A 23,554-nucleotide genomic window follows, 5' to 3' on the forward strand; every position below is an offset into this window, starting at 1 on the left:
GGCAAGTCTTCTTTGGCGTCTCTCCCTCAGCCTTACATTCCTCATGTTCATTACAAAAAGCTGCTGATTTTATTTCAGGTGGCCCAAATTCATCCACTTTGCCCCATTTTTATTGCTACTGTAGCTTAAAACCCTTTAGTGATTTACATTGTAATTTGGATTAAAGTCTGAAAGCACCAATATGGATTACAAAGGTTCTCTGTGGTCTGGCCCCTATCAGCCTTCCCTGGCCTCATCTGACTTCCCTCAGCAGCTCAGACATGCCACCCTCTCATCACAAGCCTGTGTGTATGTTACTCCCACTGCAGGGAGTGTTTTTCCCTCTTCCTTCCTCTTTTCTCATTAACCTACTCTTTCTACTCAGTTCACTTGACACTGCTATGAGGAATCATAGCATCATGTTCTCCTTCATAATACCACAGTTGTAATTTTCTATTTATTAATGTGATAGGTAATTAACATATATACTCTGTTAGGGCAGGAGATGGCTGGTTTTGGTCACCACTATATCCTTGGTACCTGGTATGGTGCCTTATACAAAGAGGTATATAATCAGTAACTATTAAATTAATAACCATCTATCAAGTATATATTAAGTACTTACTACACGCCAGGCTCTGGGGTTGTAATAGTGAAAAGGAAGAGTCTCTCTCTTCATCATATCAATTATATACCAGTCAGAGAAACAGACTAATACAGTGTATTAACTCTTAAATGCTATGATAACAAAATTACATGGTACTGTAGGAATATATAGCTGGGATGCTTTACTCCTCTGCCAAGTCAGAGAAGGCTTTCTGGAGAGAATGATGTTTAAGCTGAGACCTAAAGAATGAGGAGACATTATCCGGGCAGTGGGAGTTGAATGAAATATTCTAGGCAAAAGTACGGCATGTGCAAAGGCCCAGATCTGAGGGAGGGTGTGATACTTCATCCCCTCTGGGAATGTGCTGAGCTTGAGTAGCTCAGATTAGGCAAGAGGTGGGAATCCTGGCCAAATGCCAGATACCAGCAGGGCTGCTGAGAAACAGTCCAGTACCATTGGAATGCCAACCTGAAGATGAGGGCAGGTTGTGGTACATCACACAGACATGGACCTAAGAACTCAGCTGTAATTGGCAGGTTGTGTTTCTGGACAAGAATTTCACAATTTCTTATGAGAGCCCCTGGATAGGCCACAGGTCTACAGATCATATACAGGTAAAGTAGAGGTGTAGAAGTTACCTTACCTCAGCCCATCAGAGAGGGAGGAACTGTGTACACCACAAGCAGGGTCCCCTTAGGTATCCCCACTTTGATACAGAAATGGAATCAGCAGCTTTTCTTCCTCCTCCATGGGAATCGTCTCCCAGGCAGAGATTTGTTTGGAAGGAAGCACTCTTTTCAGTGTATTGAATACTAAACTTAGAACACTAAAGGGAAGATTCCTGGAGTTCTATGGAAAAATCCGCTTCCCCTCAGTTCTTTGTATTCTTTATTTAATGTTTATGTATTTATTTTGAGAGGTTGAAACAGAGAAAGTGAGGTCAGAGAGAGAGGGAGAGAGAGAAGGAATGCCAAGCAGGCTCAGCACTGCCAGCACAGAATCCAATGTGGGGCCCAAACCCACGTACTGTTAGATCATGACCTGAGCTGAAATCAAGAGTCAGACACTTCACCACCTGAGCCACCCAGGTGCCCCTCAATTCTTTGTATTCTTTTGACCTCTCACTTTCCCAAAGATCAATGTCTTCTGTGCTGTAGAATGTGGTGTGTAATTACCATATTTACCAAGCAGGAAACAAGTGTTGACCTTTAGAGATGTCACACACCAGATTTTTGGAAACTTCACCTGAACCCAAACCCTCAAGATAATAAGGGTGTCATTTACAGTGTACCGGAAAGAATTAATCAAAGGACCAGTTGGGACAGTTAAGAAGAGATGCCCAAATTAGAGCCAGTTTGTAGAGATCTGCCAGCCAAGCAAAGACAAAAGCTGGAACCTATTTTAGAATAGGGGGGCGGGGGTGCCTGGGTGGCCCAGTCGGTTAAGCGGCTGACTTTGGCTCAGGTCACGATCTCACAGTTCGTGAATCCGAACCCCACGTCAGGCTCTGTGCTGACAGCTCAGAGCCTAGACCTGCTTCAGATTCTGTGTCTCCCTCTCTTTCTGACCCTTCCCTGCTCATGTTGTTTCTCTTTGTCTTAATAATAAATTTTTTTAAAAAAAGAAGAGGGTGGGGAGTAGGTGTGTACACTTAATAAGGACGTTGTCCCAAGGTGGTGGTGTTCATGTTAGAATGCCTGCCCCATTCCTTTTCTGAAGTTTAGCAACTGGCTTGGGAAGGGCCATAGTGACTTGAAAGCTTTGTGAGTTTGCATGGAGGGGTTCTGGGTGTCTCCTGAGAGGATATGAGCGCTCTGGCCAAACCCCAGGAATCACAGACATGTACAGATCTCCATGTCAGCTTCAAGCCCTCAGGCTACCAGTTCTGAACTCCTAGGCTAAGTTACCTTTTAAATCCAAAATGAGTGCTATAGCTATTTCCGGTTTTAAGTGTCAGAGCTCTTGGATCCAGATTAAAGAATAAATATGCATATTATTTGGGCTACTATGTTGTATCCCAAACTCTGAACCAAAGTCATAAAATAACTTTTTGTGACATATTTGAGCCCATACCAAGGGAATGATTATAAAATATCAAGGGGGTTTCCTTCAAGTTTTGAGGGGAGAAAAAGGTTTTCCTTTTTGCACTCATACAATTTGGGTTATATATGCACAAACAGAATCAGAAATGGTCTGCGTTTTTCATGAGAATCTTGAAATCAGCTGAGAAATGTGAGCAGTATATAATGAGAAATACTGATACATTTGTATTGTCAGAGAACCAGTGACATTAATTATGCTCCTGCTGTGAGATCAGAGTTTGCTTACGTCATGCTGGCCAAGGCCTGCTATACTGCCAGATTGGAGCAGGTGGGACAGATTATTTCTGGGCAAGTCTGGAAAGGCCCACATAGTTGATAGGTCACTCTCTAACCTATTGTTTTATTTTTGATTGTTGGGTCCTCACCAACCTCACTTTTTTTTTTTTTTTTTTAATTTATTTCTAGGAGAGAGAGAGAGAGACAGCGTGAGCAGGGGAGGGTCAGAGAGAGAGGGAGTCACAGACTGAAACAGGCTCCAGTCTCTGAGCTGGCAGTCAGCACAGAGCCCGACGCGGGGCTCGAACCCACGAACCGCGAGATCATGACCTAAGTGAAAGTCGGACGCTTAACCGACTAAGCCACCCAGGCGCCCCTCACTTTTTAATTATAGACACAAAAATTGGCTCTCACAAACTAGTGGACTTCTTCTTAAAATTGTGCTTCATCAGGTGTGTTGTTACAGATATGCAAATAGGTCTGTTTCCTGACATGAGGTGTTCCCTATTAACACAAAATTGATTTTTCTCATTTCCCTTGTCATTATTCATTTACTCTTCTAATAATAGTTTTTATTTTATATTTTCAACTGGAAAAAAAGAATCGGTAGTTAAAAATGCAAAGTTCAGTGCATAAGTTTGAAACCAGGGAAAGTATGCTAATATGAAGGAAGTTCAGAGCAACCTATAATCCATAATAGCTGTCGGTGTTCCTGGAGTGCCTTAAGATACCTCTGATAGCAAAGTGGGGTGACAGTCCTACCCTAGCCACAGCCAGTGACTTGAGAAGCAACAGTCTCAAAAAAGACATTCTTAAAATGAAAGTTAATTGTGGAAATGTAAATGAACATAATACAGAGAAAACTATGAACAATAACTGCCTGAAATTGCACTCTTGTAGCATCATTCAGAAACCAGCTATGAAAATTTTGAAAGGAAATTTCCAGAATTTTCTTTACAAATAAATGGAAATCTTGGCTAGAAGCAGTACAGTAAGAAGCATAATGAAGTGAGCAAGGTCAAGGTCATTTTCTAAAACCCCTTGAGGGGTCCCTGGGTGGCTTAGTCGGTTAAGCGTCCGACTTTTGCTTAGGTCATGATCTCGCGGTTCGTGGGTTCAAGCCCCGCGTCGGGCTCTGTGCTGACTGCCAGCTCAGAGCCTGGAGCCTGTTTCAGTCTGTGACTCCCTCTCTCTCTGACCCTCTCCTGCTCACGCTGTCTCTCTCTCTCTCTCCTAGAAATAAAATAAATAAATAAATAAATAAAAACATTAAAAAAATAAATAAATAAGTAAAAAATAAAACCCCTTGAAAGGTAAAGGTAAACTCCACATAACAGAAGATTTAATAGATCCTTGGACTGTAGATTTGGCCAAATTTGCTTAAGGTCAAAGTGAGGCAACCAGTTGGGGGGAAATGCCCATGTCAAATTATAAATGTATATGTTCTCCACGGATATATATATATATATATAGACAACCATCTGAAAGACTATTATTGACCCAGTTCTTTACCATATGGTTCATTCTAAAATATTAATATAAATGATGTTACTTTTAGTCTTTGGGTGCTTTTATATCTGTGAAGACATTAATTTGTAAAAATCTTTGATAGCTTAAAGCACGAATTTTCCAACAATATATGTTATTTTTATTTTGCTAGTTTAGGTATTTGAGTATGGGACTTGGGAGTGGGATTAGCACAGTTAAGGTAGACAGCCTTTAGGAACAGACTTGATGTACATGCACTCTGAATATACTATCAGCCACTTCATTACTTCCCTAGAATTCCTTACCTTAAAGAGTTTACCTCCAGATTCTCTTATATTGTGTTCAGGGAAGTAGTAAAAGTTGTAACATTTTGGAGAGAGTATAAAGTTGAACTACAAAAGCAAAAAACTCATCTTCTCAGATAGATTTATAAAGACCTCAAAAGTGACATTGCCCTATGATCCAGATTAACTAGATTTATCCAGCGAAGGTGATAAGAGACTTCAAAATCAGGTTGATACAGCTTTTTCCCTCATGGAAGTGTAAAAGTACACCCTACACCATCTTTCCCACCCCTAACACTGGCATCTTAAAAGATTATTTTTTTTTGCAGTTTCTAGCACAAAATCACTGGTTGACTCATGGTCCCACTACCTCGATTCGTCCTCAGTAGCCGAATCAGTCTGCCAGATCATTGGGTGCTTTAGAACAGTGACAGATGGGAACAAGCAAGGAAGGAGGAAGAGGAGGGAGAACCTGAGGTGCTTATCCCCTTTCCCGTTCCCAGCCACATATGTGTTTCTCAGACACACCACTCAGTCCTTCATATCACAACAGAAGAGAAGCTCCCAAAATTGGCCTGATTAATGGATATCTTTCTAAGAATTAACACTCCATCAAGACAAAACTCTGTATATTTTTCCTGCAAATGACAAATTTGCTATAGTGAAAAGGAAACTTGAGAGTTGGACGGGGAGTTGATTATAGGGAACTGGGGTGTGTGAGAGACTCTTAGTTTGTTTACGTGGAATTAAAGAACACCATTATCAACATCCTGTTAGATTAACTGTCCTCTAATTAGCAAAAGACTGTGGAGTAAATCAGAGAGACTGACCCTACCACATGTCACAAGCAGTGTGACCTTCCAGCAAGAAGATACACATACTGGAATTTTCACCAACAGAAGCCCTAAAACATTACACAGGCCACTTCTCAGAAAGTTACTGAGCCTTACTTCTTAGCAATTACTGTAGCTAACAGTAACATTGTCACTCTTTGCATCTACATCTTAAGTCTGGGCTCTCAAAATATGATACAAAAAGAAAAAAAATTCTTAAAACACTGAACCTAACATGTAGCATTAGAAAATTTAGCCTAGGGGCACGTGGTGGTTTAGGTCGGTTAAGTGTCCATCTCTAGATATCAGCTCAGGTCATCATCTCACAGTTTGTGGGTTTGGGCCCTGCGTCAGGCTCTGCCCTGACAGTGTGGAGCCTGATTGGGATTCTTTCTCTCCCTCTCTCTCTGCCCCTCCCCTGCTCATTCTCTCAAAATAAATTTTAAAATTTTTATTTATCCTAGTTACCAGAATCAATAAAACTGATTCATCTTACATATTACTGTGTTAGATAGAAAATATTTTTTTTCTCCTTGATGGAAAGTAATTTTAAACCACTGTTTTCAGGGTACCTAGGTGGCTCAGTCGTTTAAGGGTCTGACTTTGCCTCAGATCGTGATCTCACAATTTGTGGGCTCGAGCCTGCGTTGGACCCTGCGCTGACAGCTCAGAGCCTGGAGCCTGCTTCAGATACTGTGTCTCCCTCTCTCTCTGCCCCTCCCCTGCTTGTGCTCTCTCTCAAAAATGAAAATGAATAAAATAAACCTTTAAAAAAATAATAAACACTTAAATCATTGTTTTCATATTAAAACCAAAAGATCTGTGGAGTGGCATGAAGAGTGAGAGTGAATTTTTAAGATTAATATAAGATTTTATTTTTCTTAAATTTTTATTTATTTTGAGAGAGTGAAGGAGGGGCAGAGAGGAGAGAGAGAATCCCAAGCAGGCCCTGTGCTGTCAGCGCAAAGCCCGATACAGGGCTCAATCACATGAAGCATGAGATTATGACCTGAGCCAAAATCAAGAATCAGACACTTAACCGACTGAGCCACTCCTATGCCCCTAAGATCAATATAAGATTTTAAAGAACTGTTTACACTTGGAGAGCTTAAAGCTATCCACTGTACTCTGCTGTAGAAGACTTCTGTGTGGAAAAGTTTTTGAGAAACATGGTTTAAATATGGAATAAGATTGAGTTGAAGGCATTATAATAATATAAGAGGAATGAAAGGAACACACTTATTCCCTTTATGGCACTGTTCTCTGTGTATAAGTCACTCAAGGTCCCACCTCTTCCATGAAGCCTACAGGCTCACCTGGGCTCAGAGGAGGCTGTGGCTTGCTCTGAATTGCTTCTATGCCTATATGTAGACACGACCACAGATCATGATCATATTATTTAGAGACTTTGATTATGGTACAGCAAAAAGAGTTGCTTACTGTGAAATAATGGCTTGGCTCCAAAAGGGATCCAATGGTTCTTTGTACTCTGGCACAACTTACTCACTTGCTTGTAGCAACACTCATGGATTTATCACCAAAAGCACTCATTCTATTTGTCATTTCACTGGGTGATAAGAACTGGTGATGGAGATTGTGGGGTTAATTGCCTAGCTCAAGATGCTTTCCCCACCCTGCCTCTTTTTCCAACTGAGTATGTGTGCTTCATCTTCCACCACCTGTACCTTACTTCCCAAGTCACCAGGCCCTACTCTGCAGGTCCAGGCCTGAGACCCTCTCCACACTGAGCACTCCTTTTGAGGACCTTAGATTTTTTCAGAGTTCAGTAGAACCCCACTCTGGGCAGCCATGCTTCTTGTGGACTGCCTAAACAGCACTGCCACAAACAGTTGCCTCAACTGAGCATGTCCTTCCTTTCCTCCCACAGACATAACCAGCGTGGTGCAATCCAAGCGAAGAAAATCCAAGTAAACAAGCTGGATGGTGACTTGATCCTTGTAAATGTGTGTGAATTTTACAAAAAGCAATTTTGAGCTGTGACTTTTTAAAATCCATTTCTGTACAGTTAGTCATTTTAATAAAGTGGCCCCTTTCCTAGTCCCTGCAGTGTATTTCGTAAAGTGCAATGGGGAAAGCAGAATTGTTGAACCCTTTTGGTGTTGCAAGATGAAGTTCAAGGTTTCTAAAATGTTGCCGTGTATTGAGAGGAGCTAATGTGATTATGTTATTAGTTTTCACATTTCCTAAGCAGCCTAGAGTACAGGGTGAGCATTTTTAGATCTTCTAATGATGTATTGTGCTGTGGAAGTTATGTGTGTGAATAGCAGTAGCGGGAGCAAAAGGAATCTTCTCATTTGGAAATGTTGTAAATAATTTTATTATATAGTGTTTTGGATGTATTTGTTGTAGAAATGGACCAGTGAATAAAAAGAATCTAAGGATTTGTACAATGTGAAATACTGAATGTGTTAAATAAATGTCATTGTCCTAGAACATAAATGTACGTTATTGGTAAGGGATTGTGGGGTGAACAGACTCTTTGTTTGGACCATAAATGAACAGGAATAGCCTTCTCTGTAAATTAGAATTCCACCTTGTCCTTACTGTACTGACTTTGAAGAAACTGGCCCTTTTCAGCACTGTATCGCACTTTGATAAATAATGGTCAAATTTGTTTTGGATGCAAATAACTTAGGATCAAAGGCCACCCAGAATTTCTAGAGACAGGAAGCCATCAGTAACCCACTTGCACTTTTTCTCCACCTCTTACATATGTTTCTTCAGTGACAAGATGGATTGCTTCAAAACAACTGTAAACATACCGTCTATTCAACAGATAAGCCCAGACTAACCAGCAAGATTCTTTGTAACAGCATCAAGAATCTAGCCCACTTTAGGTCAGCTTTCCACTTTCATTTCAGTTCTGTGGTTAGATCAGGTAGCTCCCAAATAAAAGTGGTCATTTTGTGTTGTATATTTCAAAGATGCCCATGACTTTTCTGCCCTTTGGGTGCCCTATTTCTCATCTACATCAGGTTTAGGGGTGTTTTCTCATCAATATGCCCAGGTTTTACCCTTCCCTGGCTCAATTCCTACCTAAAAATTACAGACTCCAAACCTGCTGCTTCTGCTCCCACCCTACTCTCAACCTTCAGGGAACTCTGATGCTTAGGGCTCTGTCCTTGTCTTGGTCTGGGCCTCCACCTTCTGTTGTGTCTTCCACAACTAGACACAGACTCCTCCCTTCCCCTGCAGTCTCTCCTTGCCCTTGCCAGAACCTAATGCCTGAGACCATGATTCTGTCATGCTCTTATTCTCATCTCTGTTTCAATTGTCATTATAGATGTCTTGGGTTATAAGGATCCTCTAAAAGTAGTTATTTATGCGTCAGACCCCACAATTGTCTGGCTCTATTTCCAGCAAGCTCCTCTTCCCTCTTCCTTCCCTGTATGTATGACACACACAACCAGCACCGAAGCCAGCCTAATAATAATCCCTGTGCCAATACTGTGCTTGACATTGCAGAGTGCTGCTTCTACTTTAGCTCTATGCAGACAGAAAGCATAGTGTGCTTTAAATAGATTTTTATTTGTTTTTCTTTATATTAATTTTTTTCTCCCATAGAGGAATAACATTAAAATCTAACAATCAGAATCCTATTATACAAGTACACAGGCATGCCACATGACTGGATCGAGGTGGTTGTGTCCTTGAGTCTGTCGACATGTCACAACATGGTCAACCAGAATTGCCTCATTTCAGCCAGTCTCAACACGAAACATCCAAGAGGGATTCATTCAACTTATTGGTTCCATTTGGAACTAGGTGGCCAGGGCAAGAGGGAAGATACCTGGGGCTATGGTGTGTCTGCATTCAGTCCCCTCACATAAAGCCACATGGATCTGAGGAGGCATCCAAGAGCTCTAGTGGGGTCTTGTTGTACCTAAGACATTATAGGTCAGAACAAATTGATCAGGGTTCGGGGGGGGGGGGGGGGGAGCAGGCATACTCCAAAACAGCAGCCAACTGCATTCATACACACATGGTACCCTCCTGGGGCCAAACTGAAAAAGCTGGAAAGTGACAACCAGCTTGAAGAGAGCACTCAGACATCCTGGGGAGTTACTGTAAGTCACCCTTTGATGTACTTGGGTCTCAGTAGAAACAGGGGTCCCTCTGACATATGCAGTTTTGGCAAAGTGCTAGTAATATTGACATTAATTAATACAACTTCTCTAAGGTCTCTGAAAACATCAGTCAAGACAGACTCTCTTACCCCCTCCTGTCTAAGGTTGCATAGAACTTTATGAATTCTAGTTCCCTCATGTATTCAAGTTCTGTGGTTTAAAAAAAAAAAAAATCCTGAAGCATGCTGAAGGTGAAAGGCACATACACAGTCAATACAGTATGACGAGGTCTGATGCTTCAGGAGTCAGACTAGCAGGAGACTGAGTAGTGTTGGTTCTTAGAAATCTATACACAATTAAAATATTGCCACACTCAAATGCTACAGAATCTATAGGAAAGTACAAAAACATGAGCCTTACACCAACCAGGTGATGACACTGGAGGGTTGTAGAAACACAGGAGCCTCCAGGAACATGTGTGAGGGGCCTCTTGAAATTTGAGCCAAATGTCCTATATCTCACTCTCCCCCTCCACACCAGAAGGATCATAGGGACTGCTCAGGACTGAGCCTGTGCCCCAGCTGGCAGCAAAGGAGTGGGCAGGAAGAGCTGGAGGGAGCTTAAGTTCTTGGAAGTGTGGGAGACCCTAAGCTGGCTGTGAAGTGACCACAGGGTTGCTGAAAGAATAAAAGCAACTAGTTGTGACTGAAGAGCCTTGGCAAGAGGAGCAAGGTTGTAATTACTGGGGCCCTAGTGGACTGGCTTAGGGACTTTGATCTGCTTTTACTGTAGATTTGGCTTAGATAGGAGACTCCAACAGAACTTCCTCTGTCCCCATGCTGGCAACCGTGGGACTACCCCTACCCTTATCCATATGCCCACACGAGCCTTGGGGCTATAGGATCGGGGAGGGTGGCTCCCTTTACCGTCACGGGATTACAGAGTTTTCCAACCAAGCCTCAGCTTGGCTGTGAGGCCTAGAAACCTGGAATTGGAATGAGGGGGGAAGACCTATATTAGTATGTAACAGGAAATCTCAAAAAGTATCAAGGAAGAAAGAGCACACACTAGAAAAGGACAGGAAAAGGGAAGCAACTCAGGGTATCCCAAGAAGCTGTTGCTGGTGTCTGAGCCCAAAATTCACTCCCACACAAGAATGCTGTCTGCCTGTGACCCCTCTGGTCTCACCCAGGGATTCAGGTTACCTCCTCCAGTTGCTTACTAGAGAGGGGGAGGGTAACCATAGCTCTGCCCCCCACCCCCCGTTTCTCCCCTTAGGACTAGAAAGGAAGAGAGCCCTGGGGGAGAAAATGAGAGGCACCCTGGAAGCCCTGAACCTGGATAGGGACTATTTGGGGGTTGGGACAGTGGGGCTCCTGGCTTCCTGTTTATTAGCCATCCTGAGCAGAGTGAAATACAAGGCCAGAGGCTTGAGCTGAGCTGTCAGTCTTGGGATGGCTTCACCCCACAGCTTGTCCTCCCCAGCATCATTCCCCTGCATTCTGACTCAGGGGTGTGCACTTTCCCTGCCTAGAAGCCCTCTGGCCTGCATCTCTCCTAAACTAGTTCTAGCACCTTGGGCATGTGAACATAGGGCCAGGATGGCAGGGCCTTGCCCAGCCTCTATTCCTGGGGTGACAGGTTGGGGGTAGGGCAACAAGGTACTAAGCCCTTCAGAATCAGGTGTTCAGAGGGGTGAATTTCAGGAAGAGATTTGGTAAGTGGGATTATAGGAAGTGGGGGCAGACTCCAGGCTCAAGCCAAAGAGGAGGGCTTGGCGTCTGAGCAAGCACAGTGCCAGCTCCCATGGTGCCCTGCTCCCCGCAGGTTCTTAACCCGTATGTCCTGTCTACATTTCCAGTAGGCTGCCTCTTTCCCTTGATTCCCAACGCTTCTCCCTCTAACTCACATCTCACAGTCCTATTCCACATACTTTACCTTTCCAGGCCTAAACAACTCCAAGGAGCCCAATCCCAGGGGAGAGGGAAGGGGGAGACTAAAGGCTGAGCCCTTTAGTCTCAGCGCCATCCCGTCATCCGTTTGGAAAGGAATTAACTGGGAATGAATAAGGGCAGGAGTGCTGTAATGCCAAACATGAGATAGGTGAGGCTGTAAAGTGGGAGTTGAAGGCAGAGAAAAGAGCTAGATCTGGGAGAAGAGACTAGTGGAAGAAGGAAGGAGAGGGCCAGAGGTACAGGAACGGAGGGCAAGGATGAAGGGGATGTCAGGGTAGAGATGGGGACAGAGCAGAGAAGAAAGGAAGGATGGAATGTCAAGGGTGGGGCGGGGGAGGAAATGTAGGATTAGATATCCAGCATGGGGTTGGAGGGTGAAGGGCAGAAGGGGGTTCAGAAGCGGGTGAGAGGATCAGTGGTGGGAAAATCGAGGGAGGTGGGAGGGGGGGGCTAGCACCCCACCTCTCTTAAGGAGGAGGGAGGTTGTAGTGTCCAACCCAAGTGGGCTGAGGGCGCTCCTCGAGCAACACACTGGCCGCGGCGGAGGGGCCCGACAGGGGTCCGGAGTCGGTGAGGGGCTTGTGGTTCGGCCGGCGGATCCTCAGTAGTTGAACTGGCGCTGGCACGGCTGATAGACGAAGCTGCCCTGGTGCTTGGGCCGGCGCGAACGACTCTCGCGGGCGCGGTTCTGCCGTTGCACCACCTTGGCGCTCAGCGCGTGGCGCTCGGCGCGCTGCCGGGCCCGCTGCAGCCGCCGCGCCTGGCCCGCCTTCTCCAGCAGCGCAGCCCGCGCCGGCGGAGGGGCGGCGGCGTGGTGCAGGGCCCGGGGCTCGCGGCGGGCGGGCACCAACTCCCTGCGGGGGACAGAGCAGGGCTCGGTCAGGGCCGGACAGGTCCTAGGGCGGGAAGGGGCGCTGGCACCGCCCACCCAGTCCTCGCACCCTCGCCCTGGTGCAGCGCTGTCTCTGCTCTTAGCAGGGCTCCTGGTACCCTTCTTGTGGGTCCCAGCCCTTCCTCCGAGCCAGCCTGGAGATGCCTCCTCAGTTCCAACCCCTGTGACAAGTACAAGTAAACCGGACTCTGGGGAAGGCTCGGCTCCCACCTCCAATTCGGTCCCAACCTTCCGAAATAGTCTCTGGAAACCCCACCCGTTGGGCGCTCCAGCCTCGCCCCTCCGCCCCAAGCCTCAGAGCTCCAACTCTGCCAAGCCGGGTCCAGGCGGAGAAGCCAGGCCCAGGCGGAGAAGCCAGGCCCCGCCCTCCCTTAGCTCCGCCCCTTTACCCTCAAGCCCGGCCCTAGCTTCGTCCCCGCCCTTTGCCACGGAGACACGCCCAGGGCTCCTGGGCACTCGCCCCCAGCCTCCCCGCCGGGACCCTTGCCTCCCAGAAACGCTTCTCAAGGTCTCCAGGCCACGTCCCCGGCCCGCTCACCCTTCGCTAAGGTCGCCGTCAGGCAGGGCAGCGTCGGGGTGCGGGGAAGGGGGCCCAGGCTCCAGCACTATGGTGCTGCGGGTGACGTAAACGGACATGCTGGGGTGCTCGATGAGGAGGTCTTCCAGGGGGCTGCTCTGGAGGCGGGCGGGCCCGAGTCCGGGCCCCTCTGCAGTAAAACAGGCGGGAGGGGTAACAAACCAGCTCTCGTCCATCAAGGAGGGCGCGGGCGGAGGGCGGCCCGCGGGGGCAGGAGCGGCCCCGGGACTGGGTGGAGCCGCGTAGCTGTCTACGGGGCGCGGGAGGGGGAGTCATGCGGAGGAGGGGGCGCAGCGGGGAGGGACACACACACACACACCGGACACAGTGGGGCGGGGAGAGAAAGGGTATCGTTAGTCAGACCCGCAGCCCCGCCCGCCGCGCCCACGGGGCACCCACGGGCCAGGAGTCTCGACCAGCTGCCCTAGGGCACGTGAGGTGTGGGCCCCAACGCTGCGCTGCCAAGAGATGGCCTGGGCTATGCACGGGATGGGGCCCTGCTACCCTGCCTTCCCTGTCACTGCCTCAGCGCCAGTTTGCCCAGAAGGCCAGGCGAACTTCCCAATTCCCTAGCAGCTCCCTTCCCCTCCGCTGCTCGGCCACCTGCCCTTCAAAAGCCCAGGAATCAGAGTCCTGGCCCCCGACTCAGACCTCACCCGGCAGGTCAATGATGAGCCAGCCGTCCACTTCATCCTCCTCGGAGACGAAGGCTCGGGGGCATCCGGGGTCTTCGGGGGGCGGGGGAGTACTGAAGAAGAGGCTGGTGAGACGCTGGAACATGGTGGGGGAGTGAAACGGTCTCAGGAGGGCGCCCTGCGGCAGTGCAGAAACCTGGGAGGTACAGAGAGGAGTCAGAGAGACCACTAACTGAAGTCTACCCGCCCCCAACTCCCGGCTAGGGATACCACCCCCCAGCCCTCAGAGCATAGGAGAACCTCAGCGGTGTATGCACGTCCTGGTAAGTCCGCCTGCTTTCATGCTTCTCCATTTTCTGCCTGACCTTAGGTAGTCATTTAACTCATCTGTGCTTTAGTTTTCTCATCTGTCAAATGCCAGTGATAACAGTACCTTCCTCTAGGCCCTTATAAGAATTATACAGCTAATAATAGTATCCTCCTCTGGGCTCTAATGAGAATTAATTGAGCTAAACACAAAGTACTTAGAGCCATACCAGGGCACAGAGTAAGCATTCAGTAAAGGAATCAACTAGTTATTATTAACATTATTGCATGCTCTAGGGACATGGAAGGAGTGATATATGACTAGACTATCAGGAAAGGTCTCCAAAGGGTTGGACATCCATGCTGGACCCTGAAGGGTAAATAGCAGTTCTCCAAGCAAGGAAGAAACTGTCTGATACTGTGATTACTTATTATCATCATCATAATATAGCTAACATTCATGTGCTAGGTACTGTACTAAGCACTTTACCTGTTTTACCACAGGTACTTCTCCCAACAACTCTAGGAAGTGGGTCTAATTATTATCTCTCTTTTACAGGTAAAGAAACTGAGGCTCAGAGAGGTAATGTAACCTGGGCAAAGTCTCACAGTTAATAAGACACAGAGGTTGGATTTAAACCCATAGAGTCGGATTCCAGAGGCAGCACCCCCAATCACTATACTCCATTACCTTTGCTGGGAATCTGTCTGGATTAGGCATTTTTAACTTGATGACCAGAGTATTTTTCTGGGAAGAAGTTTTCATCATGATTACCTAACGTTACTCCTTGACCCCCCAGATGAGGAACCACTACTTGAGCCTTGTGTGGCTTGAAAAGTGCTGGCTAGCAGAAATCCCACAGAACCACTACCATGTGATTGCACAGCTCTCATTTGTGTCTGTCAGATGAGGTTCTAAGATCCTCTTCTCACGGGCCCTCCCCCTCTCCCCCCCTATACCTAACCTCCAGCTCAAGGGCAGCATTCCTGGCTAGGAGGAAGATCAGGTTGCCTGGCCCCAGAGAGACAGCAGGACAGTGAGAGGTAATGATGAAGGGAGGGACTATCTGACCCCAGGAGGCCTTAAGGATGAGCAGTGAGGGTAGGACCAGGACCCAACCCCTCAATCAGTCCTTCCCTGGATGAAAATAAGAAAGGAGATCCCCTGGTCCAGGAATGGAGATGTCAAGGAGGTGGCTATAGATCTGCCCTTCTCCCCCTTTAAGCCTGCCTTAGGACTAGGCCTGGCTAGGAGTCCTCTGGACGTCCCAAAGCTTGAGCCTCCACATCTATCCCCTGAAGATGGTCAACCATTTTGCTACTGAGACACCTCCCTCTAAGGATGTTTCCACGTTTCCTATAGAACTCCCTTGGGGCATGTCCACTTTTCTACTCCCTGGAGACAGTCTGCACTCATGCTAACCCACCCAAGTTATTTCTCTGCATGTTGTTACCCCTCTCGTTTCTGCGGTATGTTGTCTCTTGCCACAGAATCATCCAACATCCATCAACAGAGTATTTCCACATTTGCAGACCCATAGCGGGCTCCAGAAGGAAGTGCTCCCTGGGTGCTAGCTTCTCTGGTGGGAGATCTACAGAGATTATAAAAGGTGGGGCACCCCCAACTAGTGTCTGCCCAATATAAGGCACATATCCCAACCCATCTGTCAGCCACAGGGAGTTAGTGATTCAGTCACCAAAATTCCAGAAAGTTTGGCCCCTCCTGAAGGAAGAGAAGACTGGAGCCTTGGTGAGGCACACCCTCCTTGCAAAGACCTACTACTTCATTGAGAAGATGAAAGTGAAGAACTGTTGCTGGGCCCTCATATTCACCTGGCCCATTTTACAACTTGAGAATCAGAGGAAATTGGCCTAGCCAAAGACACACAGCCAGATGGTGGCCAGGCAGGTCTAGTCCCAGGTCAGTAAACATGCAATCCAGAGTATATACAAGAAGGTCTCAGCAAACAATCCCCCAAAAATATAATGAGTCAGAGGAGAAAGGGAGGCCAGACAGGAATCTGGACTTTTCAAGGTGCTGCTCGCCTCAAAACCCCTCTCTCCCCAGCTATGAAAGGGTTCAGAGTTCCTAATACCAAGATTCATCATGCATTTTCCAGAGCACCCACTGTGTACCAGGATCCATTGTGGGTCTCCTCAAATTACAGACAGATTAAGGTAAAGGAACCTCAGTGGGAGGAAGCTCCCTGCCTGAAGTCACACAGCAAATAAGTGACAGAGCCAGGAGTGACAGCAGCACCAGCCAGCCAGTGCCCGCCCCCTCTCATGACCACTAGGGGAGCCTCCCAGATTTTCTTCCCCAGCTTTGCCAGCTTCCTGGTTCTCACATTCCCAGCTCTGCTCCAGGGAGAACCATTCCCTTTAATAACTACAGCAGCTGTGCCCAGAATAGCACTTGAGCCCCAAGCCACCTCTACCCCACCCATCCTTTAGCAAAGCCCAGGCTGGGACAGTCTCTGGGCCCATCCACTTGGAAAGCCAGAAGCTCTCCTTCTACTCCTTTCTTCTGGACCTCTCTGTAAGTAGAGAGGCGGGCAGCACAAGCCTAGTAACCACCAGCACTAGGCCAGGTCATGTCCTTCTTAGCTGACAATGCTAGAGGTTGGAGAGGTAATAAAGGGCCAAGCAGGAAACTCTCACCCTCCATCCCACCCCAACTTCAGCCCCAGAGACACCCTGATGCAGCCAATGACTCACCTTTCTGTGGTCAACAGCTGAGAGGCAGCAATTTTATTGGGCCTTGGGACTCCAAGGTACAGAGTGAGTGTCAGGGTCACAAAAGGGGACCCAGTCCCCAGAGGCCTCCTGGAAAAAGATCCAGGGGACCTAAGAGCTCCATAAAATTTGCATGGCAATGAGCCCAAGGTGGAGTCCCCAGTGTTGGGAGGATGTGTAACTTGTTACTTGTACTGAGCTCCTACTAGGTATGTGCCATGGCGAATGCATCTATCATTCACCCAGTAGGCATGACTCTAATTGGCTTCATGACCTGGAGTAAGCAATTTCCCCTCTCTGGGCTTCAGTTTCCTCTTCTGTGATATGGAGTCCAAGACCCCTTGATGGGGGCTGGGAGTGACATCAGCTAAAGCGCTGCACACAACAGCGATTAGGAAGATCAGGCTCTGGCTTGATAGTCCGGGGGTGCACAGCTTGGAGCTGGAGAGAGGGTATTCCGCCATCTGGCGCTGCCCCCCAACGACCTAGAACTGGAGCTCTGGGCTGCCTCTGAACTCCAACCTAGAGTCAGCAGCGCCGCCGGGATCGAAGTAGGGGATCGGAGCCCTGACTTCAACACCTGGGTTAGCCCAGGAAACTGCCGAGGCCCCTCCGGTCCTGCTGCCTTTCAGTGTTCCTCACCCGTGGGCCGGGCCCCGACGCAGCGCTTACCGGGTCACCGGAGGACAGGCGACCCGAGCCGGGGGGCGGTACCGGCCTTGGTGACGTCTCAATGTCATATGCAAATAGAGAGACGTCATGGTCTACCGGCGTGCGGCAGCCAATCGGGAGATGGGAACGACTGCCACCGGCGGAGACAAAGACCCGGGAGCTGGGAGCGCGGGGCGTGTTAAGGGACGCAGGACCCCCTGGGCCGAAGCTGGTCAGGACTCACCTGGGGGAGAGGGAAGTGCGGCGGGCGGGGTGGCTCTGAGGTAGTTGAGCGGCGGAGCGTCCCGGCGTCGGCGCTGATCACAGGCCGGGCTGCATCGCGGACGCTGGACTGGGAGGCGGCCGGGCACCGGCTGGGAAGTTCGCGGCTGCTGCGCTCGCCTGCGGGGCTTTGAGACTGTGCAGCCGCTGCGGGGCTCACAGCACAAATTGGAACGTTCAAACAGCTGATTGTGACGTCACAAAGGGGCCCGCCCGCCCGGCGTCACCAGCCCGCGGAGTGGTGGCCAATCGCAGGCTTCGGATCCCCCCTCCCCACCCCCACCAAGATTCGCTGGCTAGTGGCTCCTGCCAGACTCCGAGCCTCGAGTCTCGGGGGGCCTCCCGGAGAGGCCACTGCTGGGGTCTTTGACCCCTTGCCCCAAGGGAGACCTACAGACCTCTTACTGAGGAAGCACCCCACTCCCTACGAGGCCCCCATCTTCCTGCATTTCCTCGGTATGTTCTAGCGTCCTTACCTATCTCACTGTTCCCCGTATCCTTCCACCGGCATCCTCTCTCCAAGTCCCCTAATCCGTACCCTTTTCTAAACTTCACACCACGTCCGTGCACGTTCGTTCTCCCCAGCAACCTTCTCCCTGCTCTCCTTCCCTCTTCTCTCACCGTGTCACCCCTTCACAATCTCTGCTTTCCCCGCTCTATTTTTCCTCAGCCGGGCAGGCTTGGGAGGTAGGGGACATCCCTTTCCCTGGTTCCAGGGGAGCATCCAGGAGTGTAGAGGAATTGGCTCCGCTGACGGGAAATTTTGCAGAGTGGGACTTGGATAGGAATTGCCCTGGCCTGAATAGCTCATCTAGAGATGGCTCTGTACTGGAACATTTACACTTTATTTAATCCACGTTGCTACCAGGGCCAGACAGAAAAGTGACAGGACAAGGATTATTAGTCCTGATTTACAAACGAGGGAATTTACAGGCTCACAAATCTCACTGTTAGTAGGTGGATTCATTTTCAATTATGCATTCAAAAAACATTTATTGAGTATCTACTCTTGCCTCTGCCAGACCACTAGCTGACCATTTACTAAACACTGAATGCCAGGCACCAATTGTACTATAACACTTTACATGTGTTTTGATTTTCACAACACCCCCAAAAGGTGAGTATTCTCCCCATTTTCCAGTTGAGGACACAGACTCAGCCTGACTTCCTACAGGTTGCAAAGCTATAGTATATAGCAGAACCAGGACCTGAAGACATAGTGCCTGGCCCCAACCCTCTTCACTCTCTCCATGCATCAGATTGTCCAAATCCCAGAGTGCTTCAGCCTCTGCACGGAAACCTAGGCCCAGTCCTGACTACCTCAAACTTGCTGTGTGGCCTCAAGCAAGTCATGTTACCTCTGTGGGCCTCAGTTTCCTTTTCTGTCAAATTTAACATGTCCAAGCATCCAGAAATTCTTTCAGATTCCCTACTCTCAGGATTCTGCCAAGCCATGTTCTAGACCCCAGTCTCTTCCAATGGCCTGGGAAATCCATCTGGGGAGAGACCACAACTACACATCCTCTCCAGGGCTGGAGGTTCTGGGTCCTTTCTCAGTAGAGCAGGGCTGATGGGGATGGGTCTGAGAGCTGCCCATCTGGCCCAACAGGTGGCAGGGAGTGAGCTTCATGCTCTGCTGATAAAATCCTGCTCCAGCCAAGTCTGAAACTCCAGAGGGACTCCTCAACCCTAGCAACTAGGAGAAGGAGCCAGGAAATGCAACCCAGAGGCTCCTGGGGGGCGGAGCAAGCAGTGTTTTGGCCCTTTGAGTGGTGTCCCCAAAGTGTCCTCATTCTGTGCAGCCCTGAACCTCTGCTCTTTACATCTACTTCCTGCTAACTTCATATCCTCTCTTGACCTCCTTGCTGACTTAAACTAAATAATCCCTAACATGCCTCTCCCGTCACACCATTTGCCTCTTCTAAAAACTTCTGTGGCTCCCAATGTATTACAGTCCTTAACACAGCATTTGTTAATTTGTTCAGCCTTCCACAAACCAGTCCTAGCTCTCTTGGGCTTCATCCCCACTTCTCCTACATGCAGCTTGTGTTAATGTCAAATTCCTCACTGTCTCTTCAACACTCTCCCACAGCCATGCTATTGCTCAAGCTGTTTCCCCTGCCTGGAATGCCCTCTTCATGCCTTTCTGAATTCATATATTTTCTGTCTTCAGGATTCTACTCACCTCTTCTTCCTCCAGGTAGCCTTCCCCATCCATGTGTCCAGAGCTATGATGATGGACAGTCATTTATTCAGTAAACAAGAAGTGGTGATGACTAAACGTGTGTGTGTGTGTGTGTGTGTGTGTGTGTGTGTGTGTGTCTTCTCCAATGGATGGTTGGCATCCAAGGGTTGTAATTTCTATCCATATACTACCCTCACTCAGCCTATGCTGGGACTGGCAGAGTAGACTCCAACCAAAAGCTCAGCATTTACAGATCAAGAAGGGTGACTGGTATAGGAGTCTTCACTTGGACCCTGGACCCTGGTATAGGAAGCATTCTGTTGGGCACAGAATTTTGGTTCCCCAAGCCCAGGGAAGAGGCACCTGGCACACACTCTGATACCCTAAATGAGCTAGATTCTGCTCCCAGCTTTGGCTGAACTCCATGTACAGGCTGCTAAGGCAGATCTGATAAAATCCAGTCTTCCATTTCTCTGTAGAATCAAAGGTACCTTTGGAAGTAGTGTTATCTTCTCCTGGAACCCCTAGGACCCATCTCTCTGCAATGCAGATTTATTATCAGGGCTGGAGGCACCTCAGATCTTAATTCATCCAAACTCTTCATCTTACAGGTGGAGAAACTGAGACACACTGAGGCACAGAGAGGTCAAGTTACCTGCTTAGAATTGTAGACCAGCAGAGCTATCTCCTGAACCTAGTGGCAAAGGAGTGGGGAAGCTTAGTATTCTGGGACCCTGGTCTGGGCCTGAGGGTTGTAAAAAGAGGCAGTGGGCACCATGCTGGGGGTAATCCTGGAGATTTAGTTCCAATTAGAGAGCTCCATTGCTGGATAGACATGGATGTTTACACATTCACATGGAGGCATCCATGTACAAACATACACACATGCACATGAACTCACAAGCGCGGAATTTACAGATGCCCATGCCCATCCCATTCCTGCTCAGATATAAGCACCTTCCCAGTTTTATGGGCTCCAGGATTAGAGGTCAAGAGGCCACACTTCTATTCCTGTCTGGGCCTGAGGCTTGCCCTCACCAAACCCTGGGGCCTCTCCAATGGCTTGGGGCCCCCCACTTCAAAGGGCAGAGATGTGTCAGATGTGTCAGCCTGGGTGTATCCTTCATGGGACCTTGTGTGTACTTGAATATATGAGCCCGCTGGAGAACTGCCTCACCACCCATCCCTCCCTTCATTCCCCTCTCAGATAGAGAGCAAGGCTGAGACAAAGACCACAGGGTAGCTTGGAATCTCAGTCAAAATCAAGAGTGCTGATCATTCAGAAACAGAGCCCTCCCTGCCCTCCACTAGCCCCAGAACTATAGTTAAATGAAAAGAGTAATCATGACACTATTGGGATTTCTACATGCCACCTACTACTCTGAGTCCTTACCCGTGTCAATAATTAATTTAATCTTCACAACAACCCTATTACGTAGATAATATTTTTCTTTCCATTTTACTGGCACAAGAAACTGGGACAGAGATGGGAAAAAATTTTAATTGGTAAAGCCAACTAGGGCAGACATAATCCCCAAATTCCTCCCAAACCAAATGGCCTATACCTTAACAGGAGCCATATCCCCAGAATTTCTATTCAAATAAGTTTGTTGTCCAACTCAGAGGTGTTTAAATTGAGAGTGAATGTGTGTGTGTGTGTGTGTGTGTGTGTGTGTATGTGTGTGTGAGCACCATGAAAAAGACCTTGGGCTGATTGTCAGTAAATCCAAATTTCAGTCCTGGTTCTATCATGGGTTCATTGCCTGGGTTCCTGGGTAAGTCACTTTCTTTGTCAGTTTTCCCATCTGCAGAGTGGCTGGCCCCATGCTTTCTAAACTGTAGCTCCAGTCCCAACCTTCAGGCTTCCGAGTTTGTCTGTGTCTGTTTGTCTTCCCTGGAGGAAGGAATAGTCAGGACAGGATTCATTTCAAGAAGAGGAGGCAGGTGACAGGAAGTGAAATGCCTGGCTTGGTTAGTCCACCTGCCCATGGTTTGAGGATGGGGTGGTGACTTTGGGGTTCCATGGGCATGTTTGAGTGTGGAAAATTACCCAAGTGAGCTGTTCTGGTGTGAATGACCTGCGTGAATTCCCACATTTAGAACTTTTGAAAGGAAACAAGGGCATCCCTCCAGCTTGAGGCTGGGAAGGAGAAAGCAGACAGTGGGGTTCCCTCCTGCTGAGGCAGCCACTCTTCTAGGAACAGATGGGCTCCCCGCAGCTCAGACCGCTGCCCTTTTCTGCTCATAGCTCCTCCTTGCCTCCCTACCATCTCTAGGCTGCAATTCACATGGCAGACCAGGCATGCTTTCATGGTACTTGGTACACAGTAAATTTTCAGTAAGTACTGACTGGAGTGGTGAGTGAAGCTGCCCTCGCCCATTTGTTTAGCCTTCTCCGTCAACACATACACACACACACACTGCAAATGATCATACTCCAAACTACCACCAACTTTCCTGCTTCCAGGATTTTACGCTCGCAGTTTCCTCTTCCTAGGGAACCCTTCCCTCTCCCCCTACCTAACCTCCATGTGTCTAGACCCTCTCTAGTCTTCAAGATTAATGTAATTGGCAGCTTATATTTATTGAGCATTTACTGTATGCCTGTCACTCTCCAGGATGGACAGTGTTTCTATCCCCATTTTACAGATGAGGAAATTGAGTCTCAGACAGCTCAGGCCCAAGATCATGTTTCTGTATATATATAGCAGTGTATAGAAATATTGTATGCACATATGTGTACATAAAATAATAAATAGCATAAAAATTATAAAGCCTATGTGTGAAAAATGTATGATGTTTTTACCTAACATAAAATCATTTTCTCAAGCAGCACTCCCATGTGGGCCTTTAAGGAGAAAACTGCAATGCTTTGGAGATGCCCACATGGCATGGACCCAAGAGGGGCCTCTAGAAGCTGAGAGCAGCCCCCAGATAACAGATAGCAAGAAAATAGGGATCTCAATAATATGGCTGCAAGAAAATGAATTCTGCCAACAACCTGAGGGAGCCTGGAAGACAAACTTCCCCTATTTGAGTCTCCAGATGAAGACACGGCTGGTCAACACCTCAGTTTCTCTCTGTGGGTCCCTAAGCAGAGAATCCAGATGAACTGTGCCTGGACTTCTGACTAATAAAACTGTAGCTAATAAATAAGTGTTGTCTTGAGCCCTTAAGATTATAACACAACTATAGAAGACTTCTATGCATGTGTTCAAAAGCTTTTTGCATGAAAACCAAGAGGCAGCTTGAGTTACAAATCTTACTCTAGTACACTTTGTCTTCTTTTAAAGGTATTTTTTAAAGTTTATTTTTTTATTATTTTGAGAGAGAGAAACAGAGAGAGAGTGCAAGTGGGGGAGGGCCAAAGAGAGAGGGAAAAAGAGAGAATCCTAAGCAGGCTCTGCACTGTCAGTATAGAGCCCAATGTGGGACTCAGACTCACAAACTGTGAGATCATGACCTGAGCCGAAGTTGGACACTTAACCAACTGAGCTATTCAGGAGCCCCAACTAGTACATTTTGTCTTAGTGCAAATGTTTTTGTGAAATTCATAATGGTGTTATAAATGGGCATTTTTTTCTATCTTTTTTCTTTTGCCAAAGTCATATACTTGAAACTGAGTAACTTGAGTATGTGGATTGCAACTCCAGGTATATATCAGCCAAAAGGCACTTCTTCCAGAAAGCTTTCCAAGATCTCTTTGGGAAGAAACCTCTCCCTCCTCAGAGCCCCCAG

The 23,554-nt window shown here is 47.8% G+C and overlaps 2 protein-coding genes and 1 long non-coding RNA gene across 12 annotated transcripts in view; 2 read left to right on the plus strand and 1 right to left on the minus strand.

The window, feature by feature from the left end:
• NCOA6 (nuclear receptor coactivator 6) overlaps positions 1-7,963 on the plus strand; it is a 114,688-nt gene extending 106,725 nt beyond the window's left edge. For all 8 annotated transcript variants that reach the window (XM_039248688.1, XM_039248689.1, XM_039248684.1 and 5 more), the window contains one exon: positions 7,398-7,963. In XM_039248688.1, the coding sequence (XP_039104619.1) occupies positions 7,398-7,441 (44 nt within the window). In that variant the 3' untranslated portion in view covers positions 7,442-7,963. The remainder of the gene's footprint in view (positions 1-7,397) is intronic.
• Positions 7,964-9,037: 1,074 nt separating this feature from the next.
• TP53INP2 (tumor protein p53 inducible nuclear protein 2) lies at positions 9,038-17,780 on the minus strand. 3 transcript variants are annotated; one of them, XM_039248723.1, is made up of 5 exons: positions 17,592-17,780; positions 16,463-16,467; positions 13,678-13,852; positions 12,983-13,151; positions 9,038-12,406 (listed from the first exon to the last, which is right to left on the minus strand). In XM_039248723.1, exons 3-5 carry the CDS (start codon positions 13,799-13,801, stop codon positions 12,154-12,156), a joined length of 546 nt encoding a protein of 181 aa, XP_039104654.1. In that variant the 5' UTR covers positions 13,802-13,852; positions 16,463-16,467; positions 17,592-17,780; the 3' UTR covers positions 9,038-12,153. The 3 variants fall into 3 exon arrangements, with proteins under 3 accessions (XP_039104654.1, XP_039104653.1, XP_039104655.1); XM_039248722.1 differs by having other exon boundaries at positions 12,983-13,271; positions 17,592-17,778; XM_039248724.1 differs by lacking the exon at positions 17,592-17,780 and adding an exon at positions 16,679-16,839 and having other exon boundaries at positions 12,983-13,271.
• Positions 17,781-17,913: 133 nt separating this feature from the next.
• Positions 17,914-22,992, plus strand: LOC120242785. Its single transcript, XR_005531166.1, has 2 exons — positions 17,914-18,087; positions 22,650-22,992. It is a non-coding gene; the product is annotated as an uncharacterized LOC120242785 (long non-coding RNA).
• Positions 22,993-23,554: the final 562 nt, after the last annotated feature.

This window comes from Hyaena hyaena, unplaced genomic scaffold (assembly GCF_003009895.1).
Source record: "Hyaena hyaena isolate Hyena2069 unplaced genomic scaffold, ASM300989v1 scaffold_315, whole genome shotgun sequence".
Classification (NCBI taxonomy): domain Eukaryota; kingdom Metazoa; phylum Chordata; class Mammalia; order Carnivora; family Hyaenidae; genus Hyaena; species Hyaena hyaena.